This window comes from Carcharhinus amblyrhynchos, chromosome 10, assembly GCF_965287045.1.
Source record: "Carcharhinus amblyrhynchos chromosome 10, sCarAmb.v2.hapA, whole genome shotgun sequence".
In the NCBI taxonomy this organism is placed as follows: Eukaryota; Metazoa; Chordata; class Chondrichthyes; order Carcharhiniformes; family Carcharhinidae; genus Carcharhinus; species Carcharhinus amblyrhynchos.
In genome coordinates, this window is record NC_137333.1 from 81,198,383 (window position 1) to 81,223,720 (window position 25,338).

General features: G+C 41.6%; 1 protein-coding gene across 4 annotated transcripts in view; it reads left to right on the forward strand.

The window, feature by feature from the left end:
- The window catches only part of nbeaa (neurobeachin a), an 825,376-nt gene that overhangs the window by 401,311 nt on the left and 398,727 nt on the right, over positions 1-25,338 (forward strand). For all 4 annotated transcript variants that reach the window (XM_080197464.1, XM_080197465.1, XM_080197462.1 and 1 more), the window contains one exon: positions 22,542-22,603. In XM_080197464.1, coding sequence (XP_080053590.1) covers positions 22,542-22,603 — 62 coding nt within the window. The remainder of the gene's footprint in view (positions 1-22,541; positions 22,604-25,338) is intronic.

Sequence of the window (25,338 nt, forward strand, 5' to 3'; positions counted from 1 at the left end):
CCTATATTAACAAGAGGTTATTGCAGAAGGTAAGGGGACTTGGAGTTGGGGGTAGGGTGTTAGCATGGATAGAGGATTGGTTGTCAGATAGGAGGCAGAGAGTGGAGGTTAATGGGTGCTATTCAGATTGGCAGTTGGTGACTAGTGGAGTGCCCCAGGGGTCGGTGCTGGGGCGACAGCTATTTACCATTTATATAGATGATCTGGAGGAGGGAACCGTGTGTATGGTGCCGAAATTTGCTGATGACACCAAGATTGGTTTAACGGCAAATTGCGCGGAGGGTGTGGAGAGTCTGCAGAAGGATCTAGATAGGCTGGGCGAATGGGCCAGGAACTGGCAAATGGAATTTAATGTTGGCAAGTGCGAGGTTGTCCACTTTGGTAGGAATAATGGTAGGAAGGACTATTACTTACGTGGTGAAAAACTGCAGCAGGCGACGGTGCAGAGGGACCTCGGGGTCCTTGTGCATGAGTCGCAAAAACCCAGCCTGCAGCTGCAGCAGGTGGTCAGGAAGGCTAATGGGATGCTGGCCTTCATAGCGAGGGGGATTGAATATAAAAGTAGGGAGGTCTTGCTGCGGCTGTATAGGGCATTGGTGAGGCTGCAGCTGGAGTACTGTGTGCAGTTTTGGTCGCCGCACTTATGCAAGGATATTTTGGCCTTGGAGGGAGTGCAGAGGAGGTTTACTAGGCTGATACCAGAGTTGAGGGGGTTGAGCTATGAGGAGAGGCTGAATAAACTAGGCTTGTACTCGTTAGAGTTTAGAAGAATGAGGGGAGATCTCATTGAGACATATAAGATGATGAATGGGATGGATAGTATAGAGGTGGAGAGACTCTTCCCACTCAGAAAGGACAGTAGGCCTAGGAGGCACAGCCTCAAGATAAAGTGGGGGGGGGGGGCGGTTTAGAACGGAGTTGAGGAGGAACTTCTTCACTCAAAGGGTGGTGAATCTCTGGAATTCTCTGCCCGTTGAAGTGGTGGAGGCTGCCTCGCTCAATATTTTTAAGACGCGGGTTGATGGGTTTTTGATAAGCGAGGGGATTAAGGGTTATGGGGAGAGGGCGGGAGTGTGGAACTGAGCCAAGACAGATCAGCCATGATCTTATTGAATGGCGGGGCAGGTTCGAAGGGCTAGATGGCCTACTCCTGCTCCTATTTCTTATGTTCTTATGAAGTGGTCGAGAGTTTCAAGTTTTTAGGTGTCCAGATCACCAACAGCCTGTCCTACTCCATCAGTGCCAATGCTATAGTTAAGTAAGTCCATCAACGCCTCTGCTTCCTCGGGATGGTAAGGAAATTTGGCATGTCTGCTACGATTCTCACCAACTTTTACAGATGCTTCATAGAACGCATTCTTTCTGATTATATCACAGCTTGGTATGGCTCCTGCTCTGCTCAAAACCACAAGATATTAAAAAGGGTTATGAACGAAGCCCAGTCCATCATGCAAATCAGCCTCTCATCCACCGATTCTGTCTAGAGTTCCTGCTGCCTCAGAAAAGCAGCCAACATAATCGAGGACCCTCACACATCCCGGACGTACTCTCTTCTACCACCTTCTATCTGGAAATAGAAAAGTCTGAGGTCATGTACCAACCAACTCGAGAACAGCTTCTTCCCTGCAGCCATCAGACCTTAAGTGGAACTCTCTCATATTAAGTTGATCTTTCTCTGCATCCTGGCTATGATAGTAACATTATTTTCTGCATTCCCTCCTTTCCTCCTCTATGTACGATGTGCTTTATAGCGCACAAGAAGCATCACTGTATACTAATACATGTGACAATAATAAATCAAATCAAATCAATGGCAGAGAATCCTGCTGCCTGGCATCCTGATAGGTCTTGTCCAGATGAAAGGTGATGTGGTCTGATGCCTGGGCATACTGGGCATCTGTCAACTCACAGATGCACCTGTGGGACGGGGGAAAAGGTTGAAGGGAAAAGTTGCGCAGCTTCCTGCACAGGCCCTGCTCAAGCCCTGAAAAGTGCCAATGGTGAAGAAGTTCATAGCAGCCGTAACTTTCACCAGGAGCGGGTGTCCTTCTCCTCCTTTTGGTGCCAGATGTGTAAGAATCTGGCACAGGTACTGCTCTGTGCCCCTGTGAAGGTGCATAGTCTTTGGAAAGTTTTATCCAACTAAAGAATGTTGCTACTCAGAGATTTGTGCCTTTGATGGGAGCTTTGCAGCATAGACCGATGTTTAAAATTAGAATCCTGTCATATCTCTAGGACGGGTCCGAGATTATAAATGTAATCCAGTGGAATAAAGATGAGGGACCAGCTGCGGGGCCAAACGCGAGTGCATAAGCCGTCATAGAGCAGTGACTGATCGTATCAACAATGAAGCCTTTGGTGTGACATGGGCTGTCTGCCAACTCAGCTTTCAGCTGCTAATGGTGCATCTGATCCTTGTGCATAGTAGTCTCGGCTATGTCCTGCCCTCAACTGCTGTGGGGCTGTGAATGAAGGGAGATTAAAGAGGTGTGTCAGCAGCTTGGACGCAGTGAAACCTGAAAGGTAGAGAGCTCTGGTGAAACTGACATACCCTGTGAGAGAAAGAAGCTCAGAGATGAATGCCAACAGCTGTGGCTTGTGAAATAAACTGTTGTGAATGGATTGTTGTAGGAAGCATACTGGATTGAGTGCATTGCTCGTGTTTAACTGCACCATGAAGACGTTTAGCCAAGGCACCACTGTCCCAAGGGAGTGCCTCTGCAGTTACTCCCATCTCACCAGCACAAACCCCCTACCCACAGGTAATTAGTAAAACCCCCTTTTATACCATGGGATAAAGTTCAGAGTGACACTTAGCACCTTGCTCCCCCTACGAGTCCATACAACCAGGTCCCAATTTTCAGGACCTGCACCAAATCATGCCTATGTGACTTATGGCTGTGGACACAGGAGCATTGCGGGAGAGCGGAGAATCATGTTTCCATCAGTTAGAGTCCTGGACCAGAACACCAAATTATGTTTGGATACTAAACTGGACCCCAACAATTTTTCTATTTGGCATATGTATGAGATAGGATGCTTTGCTCCAGGAGTAATTTCAATGACAAATGAGGAATCTTTTTATACTAAAACAAGCTTTATTTAATGACACAGTTTAACTCTAACTCTACTAAATGAAGCAGCATAACTATTAACAGTTGAACAATATAATGAAAGAAAACAACACTAATTACTAACTTATCATTGTTTCAGTTCCAAATAAACAACATTCCTCTTATGACTTAAAGGCCACTTTAATATACAATCACATATACACTTGTTGTAATAAGTATAAATAGCTTTGGAGTTTACTGAGAAATGTAGAGCTTTCAGGAGCCTGCAAAATCTGTAAACATCAACCAGAACAGCCAAACTCCTACTCTTTTCTGCAAAAGCCTTTCTTCTCTGTCACAAACCTGGAAATGCATATAAACTACATCATCACGTGATCCTGTCCATCATTCTAATCTGAAATCCCAGGGGAACTTAAGCAAATAAAAGTTCATTAACTCTACTTAACATAATCCCTTGCAAGGCCAAAATGAGTAATTATCCTGATCTCCTAGAGTCTGAGCGGCATTCCCTCCAAACATAGCGAGTACCTGTAGAAAAAAACCTGAATCTTAAAACATTCCTCTTGAACATAAAATATAGCAATAGCACACTAATATCACAGAACCCAATAATCACACGCATAAAAAGAGTTTTAAATATTCATCGAGTTCACACCTGCCGAGATTGGGAACCTGACCGTGGTCAGGTTTCCGCCCACACCAGGTTGTGATGCTCACAGTGGGCTGGGAGCATTGCAACGGGTTTGCCAACTGGCAGGAATCCAGTTTTAGAACCAGTAGTTGATTCAGTAGACGTCAGGATTCCCCCAGGGGCTAGCTGGCTCGGTGAATCCCGTCATATAATAGCATCAAGACGATTTGAAATTCACAACGCCATTGCCATCATTTGTATTTACAAATTATCACACTGAATTTGTAAGATATATTTAGTTTTATTCAATGGCAGGAAAGACATATTCGATGTATTTGGGGCTCTAACCCAAATTTTTAATTCCTCTTTAGCCACGGGGTAGGTGCCAGAGGACTGAGAAACAGCTAATGTGGTTCTGCTATTTAACAAAGGTTATAGAAATAAGCTAGGGAACTACAAGCAGTGAGTTTCACATCACTGGTAAGGAAACTATTGGAGATGTTTCTGAAAGAAAGCACTCGTCTCCACTTGGAGAGGCAAGGCTTGAACAGAAGGATTTGATTGAAATTTTAAGAAGGTAACCAGGTATGTAGTTGAAGGTAGTGCAGTTGATGTAGTTTATATGGATTTCAGCAAAGCCTTTGACAAGGTCCCAAATGGGAGACTTAAAAAGATGACAAATGCACATAGAGTACGGGGTAATTTGATAATGTAGATTCAAAATTGGCTTAGATGTAAGATACAGAGGTTGATGATAGGCTGCTTTAGTGACTGAAAGCCAGTGTTCAATGGCATACCACAGGGATCTATTAATTGTTATTTATACATACAACATAAATGAATAGGTGGGGGTTTTGGATTAGTAAGTTTGCGAATGATAGAAAGACTGGCCGGGTAGTTAACAGTGAGGCTGAGTATCTTGGGCTATAAGAAGACATAGCTGGGATGATCAAGTGGGCAAATAAGTGGTGCAGATTGAATTTAACACTGAAAAGTGTGAGGTGATGGAATGGTATTCATCTCTGAAGATGAAGGGCATATTAGTAGAGTGGCAAAAATGGCACAAGGGACACTTGCCTTTATCAATCGAGACATAGATTATAGAAGCAGGAAAGTATAGCAACTTTGGTGAGGTCACAGTTGGAGTACTGTGTGCAGTTCTGGTCACCAAGTTGTAGGAAGGATGTGATTGCATGGGAGTGAGTGCAGAGGAGGTTCATCGGGATGCTGGAACTTTTAAGTTATAAAGAGAGGTTGGATAGGCTTGGGTTGTCTTCGTTGGAGCAGAGAAGACTGAGGAACAACCTATTGAAGTGTACAAGATTATGAGGGCATGGATAGAGTGAATAAGGAGCAGCTGTTCCCCTTAGGTGAAGAATCAATCGTGAGGGGACATAGGTTCTTGATGAGGGCTGGAGATTTAGGGGGATGTGAGGAAAATCTTTTTTACCTAGAGGGTGGTGAACGTCTGGAATGCACTTTCTAGAAGGGTGGTTGAGGTGAGTTGCTTCACGTCACGTGGGAGATCAGACTTTTAATGTGTGTCGGTGCAAACTTGATGGATCAAAGGGCTTCTTTTGCATTGTATGATTCTATGGCAAGATAAAAGTTCAATTTCACTGAAGCACTAAGGTAGCATGGTGGCACAGTGGTTAGCACTGTTTTGTGGCTTGGGTCGCTGGCTGTGTAGAGTCTGTATGTTCTTCCTGTATCTTTGTGGGTTTCCTCTGGGTGCTCTGGTTTCCTCCCACAGTATGAAAGACATGCTGCTTAGGTGCATTGGCCATGCTAAATTCTCTCTGTGTACCCAAACAGGTACCAGAGTGTGAGGACTGGGGAATTTTCACAGTAACTTCACTGCAGTGTTAACGTAAGGCCACTTGTGACACTAATAAGTAAACTTTTAAAAGCATTGCCTCTTCATTCGATTTATTCATTCAAACTATTCTTTCTTTGTTAATTTTAATATCATTGCTGTTGCATTTATTGATTTACATTTTTGTAACAATTATAAACTATAATAGTTTTGTGTGGAACTTTAGCAAGAACTACCATATGGTAAAAATATGTTTTAATTTACAAACCACAACAAATCTGCAAACTAAATTTGAACCCAGTTTCCTGTTGTTTTCATTTCCTACATGACACTTTTTTTAACTCTGACTCTGGAACCCATGAATAAAATGTTGAGGCTCCCAGGGCAACTCTGTCCTGACTATATGCCACTCAGGTACCATCTCTGATGGTATATGGTTCCAGTGGGACAGGCCATACCTAGGGATGGTGATAGTGGTCTCTGGGTCACTGCAAGGTATGATTCTGAGAGAATAACTATGTCAGGCTGTTGCGTCTTCGTAAGCATGGTAAATTTTGGCCCTTACCTTTCTGTAACATTCTCCTGGCCTGTAATTTCATGGGAAATGGGTGGAACCCCATAGAAATGGCATAGATATGCCTCTTTTCCATCAGTTCACATGATTCCCTGCTGGAGAAGCTGGGCAGCTTGCAAAAGAGAAATAACTCTGTTTCATCTGCAAACAAAGACAATGATCATTTCCTGTTGTTACAGGTCTGTGTGTCAAAGTGAACGACATTTTGAACAGAAAATGCATTTAGCCAAAAGCTAAAGGACTGACCTTCATTCTAGTGAACCAAATTGTAGGGGAAAGAAAAAAACTACTTTGTTTAAGAAGGGAAGTAGGGATAATTCAGGAAATTATAGACCTGTGAGCCTGATGTCAGTGATGGGGAAGTTTTGGAGAAGATACTGAGGGACAGGATATATGCACATTTGGAAGAAAATGGACTAGTTAGTGACAGACAGCATGGTTTTGTACAGGAAAGGTCAAGTCTCACCAACTTGATTGAGTTTTTGAAGCAGTTACAGAGATAATTGATGAGTGACGGGCTATGGATGTAGTCTATATGGACTTTAGTAAGGCAAAGCCCCTCGTGGCAGACTGACACAAAAACTAAAATCACATGGGATTCGGTGTGGGCTGGCTAGATACAGAACTGGCTTGGTTATAGGAGACAGAGCTGATGTAGAGGGTGTTTTTCAGAATGGATATCTGTAGCTAGTGCTGTTCTGCAGGGATCAGTGCTGGGACCTCTCTTGTTTGTAGTATATATAAATGATCTGGAGAAAAAGGTGGATTTGTAAGTTTGCAGATGACATGAAGATTAATGGAGTTGCTGATAGTGCCAGGGATTGTCAGAAGGTGCAACAAGATATAGATAGATTGGAGACTTGGGACACAGAATTGGCAGATGGAATTTAATCCGGACTAATGCGAGGTGATGCATTTTGGAGCATCAAATTTAGGTGTGAATGACACTGTCAATGGCAGAACCCTCAGGAACATTAACATACAGAAGGATCTGGATGCAAAGGTCCACAGTTCTGTAAAAATGGCAACACAGGTGCCCAAGGTGATTAAGAAGGCATATGGCATGCTTGCCTTCATCACCCAGGGCATTGAGTACAAGTGTTGGGAAATTATGTTGCAGCATGATGGCATAGTGGTTAGCACTGCTGCCTCACGTGCCAAGGACCCCAGGTTCAATTCCAGCCTCAGGCGACTGTCTTTGTGGAATTTGCATGTTCTCTCTATGTCTGCACGGTTTTCACTGAGTGCTGTGGTTTCCTTTCATATTCCAAAGGTGTGCAGGTTAGGTCGATTAGCTATGCTAAATTGTCCCTTAATGTCATGGGATTAGAAGGATAAATAAAGTGGTTACAGAGTAGGACCTGGGTGGGATTGTGGTCAGTGCAGACTTGATGGGCTGAATGGTCTCATTCTGCACTGTAGTGATTCTATGAGCTAAGTAAAACCTTGTTGAGGCCACATTTGGAGTGTTGTGTGCAGTTCTGGTCAGCACACTACCAGAAGCACTTGCAAGCTTTGGAGAGAGTGCAAAGAAGGTTCACTAGGATGTTAACTACAAGGAGAGGTTGAATAAACTAGGATTGTTTTCACTGAAAAGACAGAGTCTGAGGAGAGACCTGATAGAGGTCTACAAAATTATGAGAGGCATAGACAGGGTGGATAGTCAGAGATTCTTCCCCAGGGTGGAACTATTAATTACAAGGGGACGCAGGTTCAAAGTGAGAGGAAGATGTGCGGGATACGTTTTTCACACAGAGAGTGGTGGGAACATGGAACGCACTGCCAGAGGAGGTGGTGGAAGCAGGCATATTAGGGTACATGAATAGAGATGGAATAGAGGGAATCGGACCAAGTTAGGGCAGAAGGTTTTTTTTTTGAAGTTTAGTTAAGGCATCATAGTCAGAATAGGCTTGTCAGGCTGAAGGGCCTGTTTCTACGCTGTAGTTTTCTTTGTCCTGACCAATACACTTATTACTGATGCAGCTGTTCATGAAAATGTCAGCAGGAGTGATCACTGCATAGTCCTTGTGGAGATGAAGTTCATACTGAGGATACCCTCCATTGGGTTGTGGCGCTACCATAATTCTAAATGGGATAGATTTTAGACAGATCCGCTACTCAAACCTGAACATACATGAATTGCTGTGGGCAGTCAAAATCAGCAGAATTATGTTCAACCACAATGTATAACCTTATTACCATCATTATTGATGATTATCATCAAGCCTGGGAATGAAGAGTGCAGGTGAGCATGCTAGAAGCAAGCAGCAACATACCTGGTAAAGCTAAAACATAGGGTTACTTGCATGCCAATGAGCAGGTGATACACAGAACTCAGCAATCCCACAACCCATAGATCAGATCTAAGCTCTGGAATCCTACCACATCTAGTCATGAATAGTGGTGGACAATTCAACAACTAACCATAGGAGGTGGCTTCACAATTATCCTCTCTATCCAGAAGTATCAAGTGGATCATCCATTCAGCCACTCCTGAGATCCCTAGCATCATAGAGGCCAATCATCAGCCAGTTTGACTCTCTGCATGTGGTTTTAAAAATGGCAGAAGACACTGCATTTTGCAAAGGTTTTGGACCCTAACAACATTCCAGCAATAGTGCTGAAGATTTGTGCTCCAGAATTAACTGTGCCCCTAGACAAGTTGCTCCAGTACAACACTAGCATCTATCTGCCAATGTGGAAAATTGCCTAGGTATTCCCTGAACACAAAAGGCAGTCTAAATCTAGCTCAGCCAATTACTGTCTGTCAATCTACCCTGATCATCAGCAACTCATGGAAAGTGCGATCAAGTGGCGCTTACTCAGAAATAACTTGATCATTGATGCTCACTTTAGGTTCCGCTAGGGTCAATCAGCTCCTTATCTCAGCATGGCTTTGGTCCACACATCGGCAAAAGAAGTGAGGTGAGAGTGACTGCATTTCACATCATGAAAGTATGTGAATTAGTCTGATTTCAAGGGCCCTAGCAAAACTGGGTGTGCAGGTAAGGAGGGGAGGGGTGTGGGAGCAGTGGAAACTTTCCACTGGTTGGAGTCACACTAGCTCAAAGAAAGATGGGTTTTTGTGGTTGTAGTTTAGTCACCTCCATCCTGGAACATTGCTGCTTGAGTTCCTCAGGGCCGTGTCCTATGTTTAACCATCTTCAGTTGCTTCATCCATCGTCTTTCCTCCTTCATAAAGTCAAAAGTTCAGATGTTTGTGATGATTACACAATGATTCACCATTTGAGGCTCCTCAGATACTGAATCAGTCTATGTCCATGTGAGCAATCCCTGGACAATATTCAGGCTTGGGCAATAAGCAGTGCATCACCCAAGTGCCGGGCAATGACTATCTCCAACAAAACAGAATCTCTCCATCTCCCCGTGACATACAATAGCACTACCATCACTGAATCTTACACTGTCAACATCCTATCACACTACTGACAAGAAATTGAACTGTATCATCCATATAAATACTGTAGCTGTAAAAGCAAATCAGAGGCTAGGAATTGTGCAGAGAGTAGCTTGCCACCTGACTCTTCAAAGTCTGTCCAGAAGGTGCAAGTCAGGAGTGTGATGGAAACTTTCCACTTGCCTGGATGAGTTCACTCCAACAGCATTCAATAGACTCAACATTACCCAGGACAAAACAACCTGTATGATTTGCACCCCGTCCATCAGCTTAAAAATTAATTTGCAAAACCACTGGCCCATAGTGGCAACAGTGTGTACCAAGTACAAGATGGAGTACAGCAACTCACAATAACAGCACCTTCCAAACCTATGACCATTACAATCTAGAAGAATAAGGGTAGCCGATGTTTGAGAAAACCAATTTGCAAGTTCCCTTCCAACCTACTCACCATCCTGAGTTGGAACTATATCGCTTTTCATTCACTGCCACTGTGTCAAAACCCTCACTAACAGCAATTTGAGTGTACCTAAACAACATGAACTGCAATGGTTCAAGGAACACCTTCTCAAGGGCAATTATGGATGAGCAATAAATGCTGGCCTAGTCAGCAATGCCCATATCCCTTGAACAAATATGTTTGTATAATGTATATATCTATTCTGCAATATGAATTGGAACTATTTTTGAAATCCTTAATAATAGTGTTTTGTTTAAGTGGTACAGAGCTCAGCATGAAAATTGATCAGAGTCCTGAACCAGGCTACACTTAGAAGCATGGGATGCATGAAATGTCTTTATTTTCTGAGGTTGAATTCATTCCTAAAAATAGGAATAACAAAGTTTGAAGTCTTGTCATTCTCAATTGAAAGCTCTGTTGCTTCAATCCTAATTATATCTGATTCAAAATGATTTTTGAATCAGATATTATAAAATAATATTTTAAGAAAAATTAACTTAGTACAATTTTGTCTCTCAGCTTATTAAAATTAATTTACAAGTCAATCCAAGTGACACAGATTCTTTCCTAAATTAAAATTTATTGCAACATGGCTTAATAAATCAATATGTTTTTGTTAATAGTATGTTTGCATAAAATGATCATTGTGTTATAGCATAGATACATTCTAAGTTTCTAATTATACTAACACCACAGCATGAGCAGAAGATTTTGAATTTCATAGAACAGATACTGTCATAAATATAATTGATTATTAAAACCATTTTCTAATTGATTTACTAGTGATATTCTACAAAGCGGTAATTCATGGCAAAAAAGTGGATGCAGCAGTTAATTAGCATATTCTATAGCACAAGAAAATGAAAAACGTTGAGCACCAGCTGCAAAATAGTCCTGAGCCAAAGTGGGCCATTTAGAAGTAATTACTATCCATCTATTATAGTGCTGATTAGAAAGGTCATGCACCCTCTTCTGCATCCCCCAGTTGTAGCCCTTAGACATGTGGTCAGTGCTATAATTACACACAGAGAAAATCAGTGATGTAAATAAACTACTCAACATGGCTGATTAATAAAAGCCTTCAGCTTTGGAATCTTGCCCATCAGCTAGTTTGAACCAGAAAAATTATATTTTTCAACTGATGCAATGGAAACCATTTTACCTGACATTAGGCTTGAAAAAATAATTTCTGTTCAATAGGTTACACCATGTGACTTTTGGGACATATATCATATGCAGCTCTAAACTAGACCAGTCCCATGTTATGAGACAAAATCATAATTATACAAAAATAACTGCTGTGAAAGACAATATCAAAATAATAGTCACTTAACATAGCAGATCAAACCAGATTGGGCCACTATGGGATTGCAAAAATTGAGTAATGAATAGTGATGAAAAACAATAATCATGTTGTTTTAGTTTTTGTTCTTATTTCAACAAGTATATTTTGTACAATATTTGGCATAGATTTATTTTCCTTTTGAATTCTAAACTATGAAAAAAATTGCCTGGTAAAATTCACATAAAAGTGAACTTGGTCACAGTTTCCTTTAACCTTGTTTTAGAAAATATGTTATGAACCAAGCCCATGAGAACTTGCAAGCTTAATTGCAGTGGTATTTAAAGTACAGGAAAATTTCCATGGTATAGATATATCTAGTATAAACAATGATTTAGGTTTGCATTTTCTCTTGTATTAGATTGCATAGTCCATATTTTTATTCTACGTTTGTTATGTTTTGGGACTGCCCTTTTAAGGTAAAATTGAGTGCAGAAGAGGGTCATGTGACCTATTCCAAATCCTACTTGACAAGAAACGAAAGTGACTTGGTTGTTGTAGGGACAGTGAGGCCCAAGCTGTTTCAGTGGGAGAAAGATGCAAGATGTTCATACCTTTGGACAGTGGGAAGAGCATTTGTGCTGATTATTAGGTCCAATTCTCAGAGGGACTTATGAGAGATTCCAGGCTTTATAAACAGTTATACTTTAAACTGTTTAATTCCAAGATAGAATAGATTTGGGGGTTTTGAAGATAATTAATTAGCATTCTCCCTGGTTTAAAGGCCTATGTGATACACGTAACCATATAGATGGACTTTGCGAGGGGAACAGGACGTAAAAAGCCATTGTAGTATTGGCTTACAGGGTTTTCTTAGGATATCAGAAGTTCACAAACAAGTTAGTCAGTAAGAATTTGAGACAGCGCGAAATAGGGAGAGGGCGATAGCAGAGGGGTAGAGGCACCCAGCCTCTATTGATCACACAGAGGGTGGTAACTTGCATTCAGACTGAAGAGACTAAGTTTGTCAGAATTTGAAAGATTTGCAGCATTTGAGAGTGAGTGATCCCCAATGTGACTCTTAGATAGCTTGGGGATTAGAAGTTATCTGGTTAGAATATTTGTATTGGTAAATGTTACATATAGGGTATAGTTTTAAGAGTGTTTAATATTTCTGTGTAAAGGAGGGTAAAACCTACAGTTAAATTCATGCTAGACAAAGGTGATTGTATGTTTGGGAGTTGGTTTCAATTCCAACTATGCTTCGATTGTGCTTAGAGAGGGTTGTGGTATGAAGAGTAAATAAAAAGCAGAAGCATGTGAGTGTTGCTTAGCAACTGAGGGCCTTTTAAGGTAGGATGCTTTTAAGTTTTAGTTTTAGCTGAATGTGTTGGCTATTAAAGGTAGGTCATCAAAGAGTGAACGTCTCTCAACTCTGCCAGATGAAAGACTGGGGAATCCAAGGGAGCTGCAAAGGGACAGACTTTCCGAAGAACCAGATAGCCAGGGAAGTGGGATATAAAGTATAGCTTAAGAAGACGGCAGTTAAGAGAACAAATACCAAGGTATTGCTCTGGAGAATTCAAGGGAGCAGCACACAAAGTGTTGTGAGTGAAAGAGATAGTAACCAGAGCTAATGTGGGACAGCAGACTTCAAAGGTAGATCAAAAGTCATTTTAATTGTGTCCGGGAATCTAGCGTTGAAGCAGCTATGGACAATTTGCACAGCAATCCAGATAAAGAAATCCTGAAGAAGGAGTTACAAAACTTGGATGCTGGATTTACTGTTATAAGTAGAGCTGAAGCTTTGTTGGAAAGAGTAATTTAAAAAACATGGACTGGATTTCGGAATGCAAATTGGTGATGGAAAGCATTCTTGTGAAAGAAGATTTAAAGTGTGTTTTTTGGGAGTGGTGTTTGAAAACTTTCAAACAACTTGAGGGATTTTGAGGCGTTTACTTGGGTTCAGAGTGGGTAGTATATTTGACCACAGCCGATTTGTGTACTTAGATGGTTTTCGTGTTACTGAAACCATTGTAATGTAAAATGCACTTTGTAATCTGTGTTAATCTTAAAATCTGCATTTGTTAAATTGAGAGAGTAAGTGAGTATTATTGCATAATCCAACTTTCATGTTTAATAAAAAATGTTTTCTTGTTGTTGAAACCAATTAGTGACTCAGTTCCTCCATATTTTCAAAAGAAAAAAGTATAAGTTATGGTTTTTTGAGCCAGGGTACCATTTTGGGATCGTCCCGTCCAGTTATAACATCAACTGGAATCAAAAGACAAAACAATCAGAAAGAATCAATGTGATTTTCTGAAAGGAATATCTTGTTTAAGCAGAATCCAGCTATATGGGTCATTTTCAGTTTTGAAGTCTAACTAGTGGGGTGTCACAGAGATTAGTGCTGGGGCCTCAACTATTTATAGTCTGTATTAATGATTTAGAATGTGTGATTAAATGTACTGTAGCCAAATTTGCTGATGGTACAAAGATAGGTAGGAAAGCAAATTGTAAGAAAGACACAGAGAGTCTGTAAAGGATTACAAATAAATTAAGCGAATAGGCAAAAAGCTGGCAGATGGAGTATAAAGTGAGAAAGTGTGAAGTTATCCACTTTGGCAGAAAGAATAGAAAGGCAGGATAAATGGAAAACCATTCGTATAGAGGAATCTGAGTGTCCTTGCACATGTATCACAAAAACTTGGCATATAGGTACAGCAAGTGATTCGGAAGACAAATCAAATGTTGGCCTTTATTGCAAGTGTGTGAAATATAGAATTATGGAAGCCCTGCTACAATTGTCCAGACCATTGGTGAGAGTGCATTTAGAGTACACCATACAGCTTTGGTCTTCTCACTTAAAGAGAGGTATACTTAAAGTCGTAGGGGTTTACAGGCCCTTCGGCCCAACTTGTCCATGCCACCCTTTTTTAAACCTCTAAGCTAATCCCAATTGCCTGCATTTGGCCCATATCCCTGTATACCCATCTTACCTCTGTAACTATCTAAATGCTTTTTAAAAGACAAAACTGTACCCGCCTGTGCTACTACCTCTGGCATCTTGTTCCAGACATTCACCACCCTTTGTATGAAAAAAAGGCCCTCTGGACCCTTTTGTATCTCTCCCATCTCACCTTAAACTTACGCCTTCTAGTTTTAGACTTCCCTACCTTTGGGAAAGATATTGATTATCTCGCTGACCTATACCCCTCATTATTTTATAGACCTCTATAAGATCACCCTCAGCCTCCTACACTGCAGAGAAAAAACTACCAGTCTGTCCAGTCTCTCCTAATAACTCAATCGATCAGTTCCCGGTAGCATCCTAGTAAATCTGTCTGCGCTCTTTCTAGTTTAATAATACCCATTCTATAATACGGTGACCAGAAGTATACACAGTATTCCAAGTGTGGCCTTAACAATGTCTTGTACAACTTCAACAAGAGGTCCCCACTCCTGCATTCAATGTTCTGACCAATGAAACTAATCATGCAGAATAGCTTCTTCACCACTTTGTCCACCTGTGACTCCACTTTCAAGGAGCTATGAATTTGTGTCCCTAGATCTCTTTGTCCTGTAACTCTCCCCAAAGCCCTATCAATAACTGAGTAAGTCCTGCCCTGGTTCATACTACCAAAATGAATCACCTCGTATTTATCTAAATTAAACTCCATCTGCCATTTGTCAGCCCACTGGCCCAATTGATCAAGTCTTGTGCTGGAGGCATTTCAAAGATGGTTTATAGGTTGATCCCTTTGGCAATATTCAATCCATGCAGCAGAGTCTAGCCTGCCAGCTGGAGTGCTATTGAGAGCCCCATGTTAGTTCCTTTGAGTAAAGCCCAAAGTATTAAGTGTCAGAAGTGGCCAGCTATAAGCCTTCTCTGGGATCAAGGATCCGGGGGCAGAGATTCCTCACCTCTGCTAGCCAGTTGGGCCAGCAGCTGAGCACTATAACAACAGCAGTTTTCGGCAGTGCACCTACCAGAAGCACAGGATCAATAAGAGATCCAAGCTACAAGTGAGCCAGGCTGAGATGGGGGCTGTGGGGTGGGAGGGGGAAGGTGGGCTGGCAGCAAGGGCATAGAGATGGCTCTCAACAGAACATAGAACATTACAGCGCAGTACAGGCCCTTTGGCCCTCAGTGTTGCGCTGACCAGTGGAACCAATCTAATGACACTCTAACCAAAACTATTCCAATGCTATCCATATGCCTATCAACCTGGGTGCCAACTTTCAGGGAGCTATGCACATGTACCCCGAGGTCCCTCTGCTCGTCCACACTACTAAGAGTCCTTCCATTAGCCCTATATTCTGTACTCCTGTTATTCTTATCAAAGTGAATCACCTCACACTTTTCCGTATTAAACTCCATCTGCCACCTCTCGGCCCAGCTCGGCAGCCTATCTATGTCCCTCTGCAAACTGTAACATCCATCCTCACTGTCTACAACTCCTCCGACCTTGGTGTCATCAGCAAATTTACTAATCCATCCTTCTACACCCTCATCTAGGTCATTTATAAAAATGACAAACAGCAGTGGCCCCAAACAGATCCTTGAGGTACACCACTTGTAACTGCACTCCAGGTTGAATATTTCCCATCAACCACCACCCTCTGTCTTCTATCAGCTAGCCAATTCCTGATCCAAACTGCTAAATCACCCTCAATCCCATGCGTCCGCATTTTCTGCAATAGCCTACCACGGGGAACCTTATCAATCGCTTTGCTAAAATCCATATACACCACGCCAACTGCCTTACCCTTATCCACCTCTTTGGTCACCTTTTCAAAAAACTCAATAAGGTTTGTGAGGCACGACCTACCCTTCACAAAACCGTGTTGATGATCTCTAATCAATTTATTTCCCTCTAGATGATTATAAATCGTATCCCTTATAATTCTTTCCAAAACTTTGCCCACAACAGAAGTAAGGCTCACTGGTCTATAATGGGCACTCCCTTCCCAAAGTTGTCTCTGCATAAGGAATCTAGGTTCCCGCTCCACACTTCTTTGGAGCAAAGCTGAGAAGGTAGATGGATCCCCACCTGGCACACTCCTGATTAAATGAGCACCCTTCCTCCAAGTCTGCTTTTGGGGAAGACATTAAGTTCTGCTGCTGGAATGGAAGTGTTGTCTTATGAGAAAAGATTGAGCAAGTGGGCCTTGGTTCATCAACATTTAGATGAAGCAGAAGTGATCTTATCAACACATACAACATTCTAAGTGGGCATGAAAGAGTAAATGCTGAGAGAATGTTCCCCTCATAGGAGAATCTAGAATTAGGGGTCTGAGTTTCATTTAAGACCGCGATGAGGAGGAATTTATTCTATCACAGTGTCATTAATTTTTTGTATTCCCTGCCCCACAGAGCAATGGGGTTCGGTTATTGACTGTATGTTGAGGCTGAATTAGGCAGATTTTTGATAGAGTGCAAACAATTATGGAGGGCAGATAGGCAAGTGGAGTTAAAGCCAAAATCAGATCAGCCATGATCTTATTAAATGGTGAAGCAAGCTCGAGGAGCAAAACATCTTACTATTGCTCCTATTGTTTAGAGTCACAGAGGTTTACAACATGGAACAGGTCCTTTTGCCCAACTTGTCCATGCCACCCAGTTTTTATCATTAAGTTTGTTGGAATTGTCCACATTTGGCCCATATCCCTCTATACCAATCTTATCCAAGTAACTGTCTAAATGCTTTTAAAAGACAAAATTATACCTGCCAATACCATTACTCCTGGCAGCTTTTTCCAGACTCTTACCACCTCTGAGTGAAAAAATTGCCCGTCTGGATCCTTTTGTATTTTTCCTCCCTCCTCACCTTAAACCTGTGCCCTCTAGTTTTAGACTCTTCTACCTTTGGGAAAAGATGTTGACTATCTAACTGATCTATGTTGTTCATTATTTTATAGGCTTCTATAAGATCACTTCTTCTACATTCCAGGGGAAAAAGGTCCTGGTTAACCAGCCTCTCCTTATAGACATCAAGTCCTGGTGGCATCCTCGTAAATCTTTTCTGCACCCTTTCTAGTTTAATAATACCCTCTCTATAATAGGATGACCAGAACTGGTCACAGTATTCCTTGTGTTCTATTTGTACAGAATTGGCTCAGTCATAGAAGACAGAGGGTAACAGTGGAAGGGTGCATTTCTGAATGGAGGGCTGTGACAAGTGGTGTTCCTCAGGGATCAGTGCTAGGACCTTTGCTGTTTGTAATATATATAAATGATTTGGACAAGTTAAACAAAATTTAACTTGTTTGATAAAAAGTTTGTGGATAACGCAAAGGTTAGTGGATTTGTGGATAGCGATGAGGATCATTTGAGGATACAGCATGATACAGATCGGTTGGAAACTTGGGCAGAGAGATGGCAGATGGAGTTAAATCCAGACAAATGCGAGGTAATGCATTTTGGAAGGTCAAATGCAGATAGGAACTACATCGTAAATGGCAGAAGCGTTAAGAGGCAGAAGGATCTGGGTGTACAGGTACACAGGTCACTAAAAGTGACAATGCAGGTGGAGAAGGTAGCCAAGAAGGCATACGGCATGCTTGCCTTCATCGGCTGGAGCATTGAGTATTAAAAATTGGCAAGTCACGTTGCAGCTTTATAGAATCTTTGTTACGACACAAAGATGGGTGGATTTGTGGATAGTGATGAACATCGTCAGAGAATACAGCAGGATATAGTTAGGCTGGAAAATTAAGCAGAGAAATGGCAGATGGAATTTAATCCAGATAAATGCGAAGTGATGCATTTTGGTAGAACTAATGTAGGGGGGAGCTATACAATAAATGGCAGAATCATCAAGAGTATAGACACACAGAAGGACCTGGGTGTGCAAGTCCACAGATCCTTGAAGGTGGCATCACAGGTGGAGAAGGTGGTGAAGAAGGCATATGGCATGCTTGCCTTCATAGGACGGGGCAGGAGTATAAAAGTTGGCGTCAGATGTTACAGCTGTATAGAATGTTGATTAGGCCACATTTGGAGTACTGCATCCAGTTCTGGACGCCACACTACCAGAAAGATGTGGAGGCTTTGGAGAGAGTACAGAAATGATTTACCAGGATGTTGCCTGGTATGGAGGGTCTTAGCTATGAGGACAGATTGGGTAAACTGGGGTTGTTCTCCCTGGAAAGATGGAGAATGAGAGGAGACCTGATAGAGGTATATAAAATTATGAAGGGCATAGATAGGGTGATCAGTACGAAGCTTTTTCCCAGGTCAGAGGTGACGATCACGAGGGGTCACAGGTTCAACGTGAACGGGGCAAGGTTTAACTCAGATAGCAGAGGGACATATTTTACACAGAGGGTGGTGGGGGCCTGGAATGCACTGCCAAGCAGGGTGGTGAAGACGGAGACGCTGGGATCGTTTAAGACTTATCTGGTTAGCCACGTGAACAGACTGGGAATGGGGGGATACAAATGAATGGTCTAGTTGGACCAGTGAGCGGCGCAGGCTTGGAGGGCCGAAGGGCCTGTTTCCTGTGCTGTATTGTTCTTTGTTGTTAGCTGAACTTGGAATATAGTGTTCAATTCTGATCGCTACACTATCAGAAGGATGTGGAGGCTTTGGAGAGGATACGGAAAAGATTTAGCAGAATGTTGCCTGGTATGGAGGGCTTTAGCTATGAGGAGAGGTTGAAGAAGCTTGGTTTGTTCTCACTGGAAAGACAGAGGTTGAGGAGCGACCTGATAGAAGCCTACAAGATTATGAAGAGCATGGACAGAGTGGATGGCTTTTTCCAAGGGTGAAAGAGTCAATTACAAGGGGCAAGGTTTAAAGGAGATGTACGAGGCAAGTTTTTTCCACAAAGTATGGTGGGTGCCTGGAACTCACTGCCGGGGGAGGTCATGGAATCAGATACGATTGGCAAGCAGCGACCTAATGGGGTACCGCAAGGGTCCGTGTTAGGACTCCAGCTATTCACAATGTATATTATGATTTGGATGAAGCAACTAAATGTTATAACTCCAAATTTGTAGATGACACAAGCTGGATGGGATGACTTATAAGGGACGTCTTGACAAATATAGGATAGGAATGGAGGGATAAGATCCCTGGAAGAGTAGGGGGTTTTAGTTCAGTTGGGCAGCATGGTTAGTGCAGGCTTGGAGGGCTAAAGGGTCTGTTCCTATGATGTAATTTTTGTTCTAATGTGACTGATCCAGCTGAGGTTCTTGTGAATGGTTTATTATGCAGTGAGTGGTTAGATCAAGGATTCACTCACTGCGAGTATTGTGGAGGTAGATTCAATTGTGGTTTTTAAAAAGGAATTGGATAAGTAGTTAGAGAGAAAAATCTGCAGAGCTACAGGAAAGAGGTAGGGAAGTGGAACCAGCTGAGTCGCCGTTACAGAGAGTCGGCATGGACATGACTGGCAATCTCCAGGGTCTTGTTGGCAGAAGATGCGGCAATGCCATTGATTGTCAAGGGGAGGTCGTGGTTAAACTCTGTCTTTGGAGCCATGTGTTGTGAGTATACTGTATCATTCCAAACCTGGATTTTGCTCAGGTATTGCTGCAAGTGGGTACAGACTTTTTGAATAACTGAGGAATTGATAATGGATTTGGGCATTGTGGAATTATTAGCAGATAGATCCACCTCTGACATCATGGAGGGAAGAGCATTGCTGAAGCAGCTGAAAATTCATGAGCCTAGATCGTTGGCTTTAACGACTTCTGCAGTGATATCTTAAGGATGAGATAATTGGCCTCCAGCAGCCACAACATCTTCCGTCCTTTGTACTGCATATGACTTGTACCATTGGAAAGTTTTCCCTAACTGATTCCCATCTGGGTGTGCGCTCTTTGGCAGTCCACAGGCTTTATGCATTTTTTTGCCAAAAGATTATATAACTTTTATGACCCTCAGGAAATCATTGTGCCATTGTTTTGTTCATTGCCTCTTGTTTTGCCTCAGCCTGACGTCAGTAAGGGGAACTTCTAGAGTCCATTATCAAAGATTTTATAGCAGTGCAATTGACAAAATCAGATACAGTTGGCATGGATTATAATAAAAGAAATTGTGCTTGACAAATCTACTAGACTTTGAGGATGTAACTAGTAGAGTTGGTGAATGTGGTTCATTGGAACTTTCAGAAGGCTTTCAACAAGGTCCCACATAAGAGATTAGTGTATAAAATTAAATTAACGTATTGAGATGGATAGAAAACTGGTCAGCCGACAGGAAACAAGAATAGGAATAATTGTGGTAATTTTCTGAATGGCAAGCAGTGACTGATGGGGTACCACAAGGATCAGTGTTAGGGCCCCAGCTATTTACAATGTATATTAATGGTTTGGATGAAGAGACTAAATGTTATAACACCAAATTTGTAGATGACACAAGCTGGATGGGATGATGAGCTGTGAGGAGGATGCAGAGATGTTTCAGTATGATTTGGGCAAGTTGAGTGAGTGGGCAAACGAATGGCAGATGCAGTATAATTTGGTTAAATGTGAGGCTACCTACTTTGGTGGCGAAAACAGAAAGGTAGATAATTATCTGAATGGCTATAAATTGAGTGGGGAATGTGCACAAAGGCCTTTTTATCATGTCCATGCTGACTATCTGTAATGGCGACTCACTTGGTTCCACTTCCCTACCTCTTTCCTGTAGCCCTGCAGATTTTTCTCTCTTTAACTATTTATCCAATTTTTTAAAAACCACAATTGAATCGACCTCCACAATACTTACAGTGAATTAATCCTTGTTCCAACCACTCACTGCATAATAAACCATTAACAAGAACCTCAGCTGGATCAGTCAATGATTGTAAACGAATCATTGAAGATAAGTAGGAATGCAGCAGTTGGCAAAGAAGGCAAATGGTATGTTAGCCTTCATAGTGAGAGTATTTGAGTACAGGAGCAGGGATGACCTGCTGTACTTGTACAGGGCCTAGGTGAGGACGCATTTGGAATGTGTGCAGTTTTGGTTTCCTTATCTTTGGAAGGATGTTTTTGCTATAGAGGGAGTGCAGTGATGGTTTACCAGATTAATTCCTACGATGGTGGAACTGACGTATGAGTTAGTTAGAACTATATTCACTGGAGTTCAGAAGAATGGGCTGTGAAGGGGGGCCTTTAAAATTCTGTTACTTACCTGCTGAATTCACATCTCCTGATTCTACTGTATGTACTTTATCAAGGATATTTTGGAAATCCAAAGATATTGCCTCTACTGATTACGTGATCTACTCTATGTCAGCAATGGCGTAGTTGATAACATTCTCACCTTTGAATCACAAGATTGAGGGTTTAGTGCATGAATTCAGCAATCTAGGTTGGCACTTCATGCATTCTTGAAGGAGTGCTGCACTGTGGTGCTATCTTTCGGATGAGATGTTAAATTGAGCCCCTTCTGCTCTCTCGTGAATATAAAAGATCAAACGCCATTTTGAAGATGAGAACAGGAATTTTCCTAGTGTTTCTGACCAATTTTTATCCCTCAATCAACATCACAAACACATAAATTGCTCATTATCACTTTGCTGATTTGCAGTGTACAAGTTGAGTGTCATGTTCCTTATAAGCCAATAGTTAACACATTTAAAACTATGTCATTGGCTGTAAAGTGCTTTGAGGCACCTGGTGGTTGTGAATTACATATATATGCAAGTCTCATTTCCCATTTTCTGTTTTTTTTTAAGAATTCAAGCATGACCCCATTTGGAATCCAGACTAACTTATGTTTCCAGTTTCTAAACTTTTCTGTTACATCTGTTTACAACCTCTTATTTACCTTTCTGTTTTCTATTACATACTTGTGTACCAGTATTGCTTCACCATTCCCATGAAGCAAATTGGCCTGTTTTTTTCCTTTTTCCTTCAATGTATTTAAGGAGGTTGACAAAATATGTGAAATTGTTATTTACCTAAATTTTTTTTAACCTTTGTAAGTTTTCCTAATCATTTATCTTGGTCACCTGACATGCTTTCAAGGTACAAATGATGGTTCAACACTCTGCAAATGTTTATCTTTGGTTACCAGTGCTATTTAAAGTCTCTGCAATCTTGCATATTGACAGAAAAATGAGCTGACAAAGGTCATCTAGACATTGGCTATACTCTCTCTCCACAGATGCTCAGACCAGCTGAGATTTTCCAGCATTTTTCTATGTTTGTTTCAGATTCCAATATCTGCAGTATTTTGTGTTTATTTTGCATGATATTGAGCTAGGCATTGTGCTCTAGAATGTACTGTCTCTTGTTATAAATTAACCATATATTTCTTTAAACAAAATTATTTGTAATCTTTTGCAGGTCTGGTGTGTATGAAGTCTAGTACCTCAGTCGTAGAGCTGGTTATGTTGCTGTGTTCACAGGTAAAGTACTTCAAAGAAATATTTCCAAAACTTTATAGTTTATCTTCTATTTAGACATGAAAAATGTAAATCACCAACAAAAATCTATAAAGAGAGATGATTCTTAAAGCATTAAGATTTATGACTGTTAAAAGAAATTTGATCCGAGGTTAATGCTGTTGGGACACGTGTTCAAATCCCCCGACAACAACTGGTAGAATTTGTATTGAGTTAGTAAATCTGGAATTAACAACAAACCTCAGCGAAGGTAGCAATGGAAACACAGTCAATTGTAAAAAAGCCATCTGGTTCACAAATGTTCTTTTAGGAAGGAAATCATTCCTTATCTGATGGGTCCTAGGTATGATTAAAATCTAATTAAAAGAGCTGAACTGAAGATGTGAGGTGAGCATGACTGCTCGTGACATCAAGGTAGCACAGGACTGAGTGTGAACATGAGAACATAACCTAAGAAATAAGAGCAGGAGTAGGCCATCTAGCCCTTCGAGCCTGCCCCGCCATTCAATAAGATCATGGCTGATCTGACGTGGCCACTTTCCTGCTCTCTCCCCATAACGCTTAATTCCCCTGTCTATCAGAAACCTATCTACCCGTGACTTAAATATATTCAGCGAGGTAGTCTCCACCACTTCAACGGGCAGAGAATTCCAGAGATTCACCACCCTTTGAGTGAAGAAGTTCCTCCTCAACTCAGATCTAAACCGTTCCTCCCTTATCTTGAGGCTGTGCCGTCTAGTCCTGCTATCCTTTCTAAGCGGGAAGAATCTCTCTACCTCTACCCTATCCATCCCCTTCACTATCTTGTATGTCTCTATAAGATCCCCCCTCAGCCTTCTAAACGCCAACGAGTACAGACCCAGTCTATTTAGTCTCTCTTCGTAGGCTAACCCCCTCATCTCCGGTATCAGCCTAACACCAGGGAGCCCTTGCAAAGCTGGAACTGATGGGAATCAAGGAGAAAATTCTCCACTGGTTGGAGTCATTCCTAACTCAAAGAAAGGTAGCTCCATTTGATGGGCAACAATCATCTCAGTAACTGATCATTGGTGCAGGGGTTCCACAATTAGTGTCCTAGGCCCAGCCATCTTCAGCTGCATCATCAATGACCTTCCTTCATAAGATTAAAGTGGGATGTTTGCTGATGATTGCACAATGTCCTATACCATTTGTGACGACTCACATACTGAAGCAGTACGTTTCCATTAGCAACTGTGTGTGCAAATGCAGCAAGACCTGGACAATATTCAAGCTTGGGCTCGTAAGTGGCAAGTAACATTGCCTGGCACTCATGTGGCACAAATGACCTTGTTTCAAAAGTGAGAATCTGACCACCATTCAATGACATTTCCATCGCTGAATCCCCCACATTCAACATCCTGTGGTTTATCATTGAACTGGACCAGCCATGTAAGTACTGTGGCTACAAGAGTAGGTCACAGGCTGGAATTTCTTTGGAAAGTAAGTCACCTCCTGACTTCTCAAAGCTTGTCCATCATCTATAACACACAAATCAGGAGTATAAAGGAATACTTTCCACTTGCCTGGATGAGTGCAGCTCAAAAGTCGAGATGTCAACACCAACCAGGGCAAAACATCTTGACTGATTGGCAGCCCAGCCAATACATTAAATATTCATTCCCTCTGTCATTGATGCAGAATTGCAGCAGCATATTCTGTCTACAAGATGCAAGGATAGTTTGATAGCACCATCCAAACTTCAACGTTCACCAGCTATAGGGACAAGGGCAGCAGATGCATGGAAACACCCCCACCTGCAAGACCCCTCAAAGCCACAAACCCTTAGGATTATATTGACATTCCTTTTCTGTTGCTGGGTCAAAACCCCCCTTTCTAACAGCACTGAGAGTGTAGTATGACTTGCAGACATTCAAGAAGGCAGCTCACCACTACATTATCAAGGTCAGTAAGTGGTCAGGAATAAATTCTGGCCTAGCCAATGACGCGCGTATCCTATGAAAGAGTAAATAAATTAAAGAATTGTATGTTGAGATTTCCCACTTTTTGTTGTTTTTTCTCTTATTCTTGGATGTCAGATATTGTGAAGGTCCCTCATGCTCCTTTGTTTGAACAGAGTTTCAGCCTACTTTGTTGGATCATGAAGATTAATGAAGTCTACCAGAATCCTCTTTCAAAGTGTCTGTGATGATAAGCATAACAATTTTTTTGCTTGGGGAAATAGAAAAGGGACATCACTTAACTGACTATTGCTCCTTCTTCACTAAGCAGTCAATAGATGCTGAAAATCAAAGTCTTTCAAATGCAGTTCCTGTTGGGTCTTTTCCAGAACATAACCCTTATGGATGTAAAGCATCCATTTTATTGTGTGCTACTGTGGCTTTTGCAAGAATCTCATGAAATGCTGCATTTGCAAGGATGGCATTGCTATTCTTTTTATGTTTTTCTTGGTTTAAAATTTATGCATTGCATTTTTGGCTAATCATTTTGGACATGGTAAAGATGCAGGATTGGAAAAACTTTCAATTGTGCTAAGTCATCCATTTAAATGGATCAGTACTGATAGTTGATACCTTTTAGCATTGTATTTGGGTTCTTATATTGAAAGGTTGAATTTGGTGGTGAACGTCACAAACGTCTAACCCCGTCAAGTAGTCATTAAATTGCCTATCTTGGATAAGATTCAGCCAGCACAGCCCTTGTACAATATTGTTTTAGGCAGTTTTTCAAAACCCCTGTGTTATATAATTGATTAATTT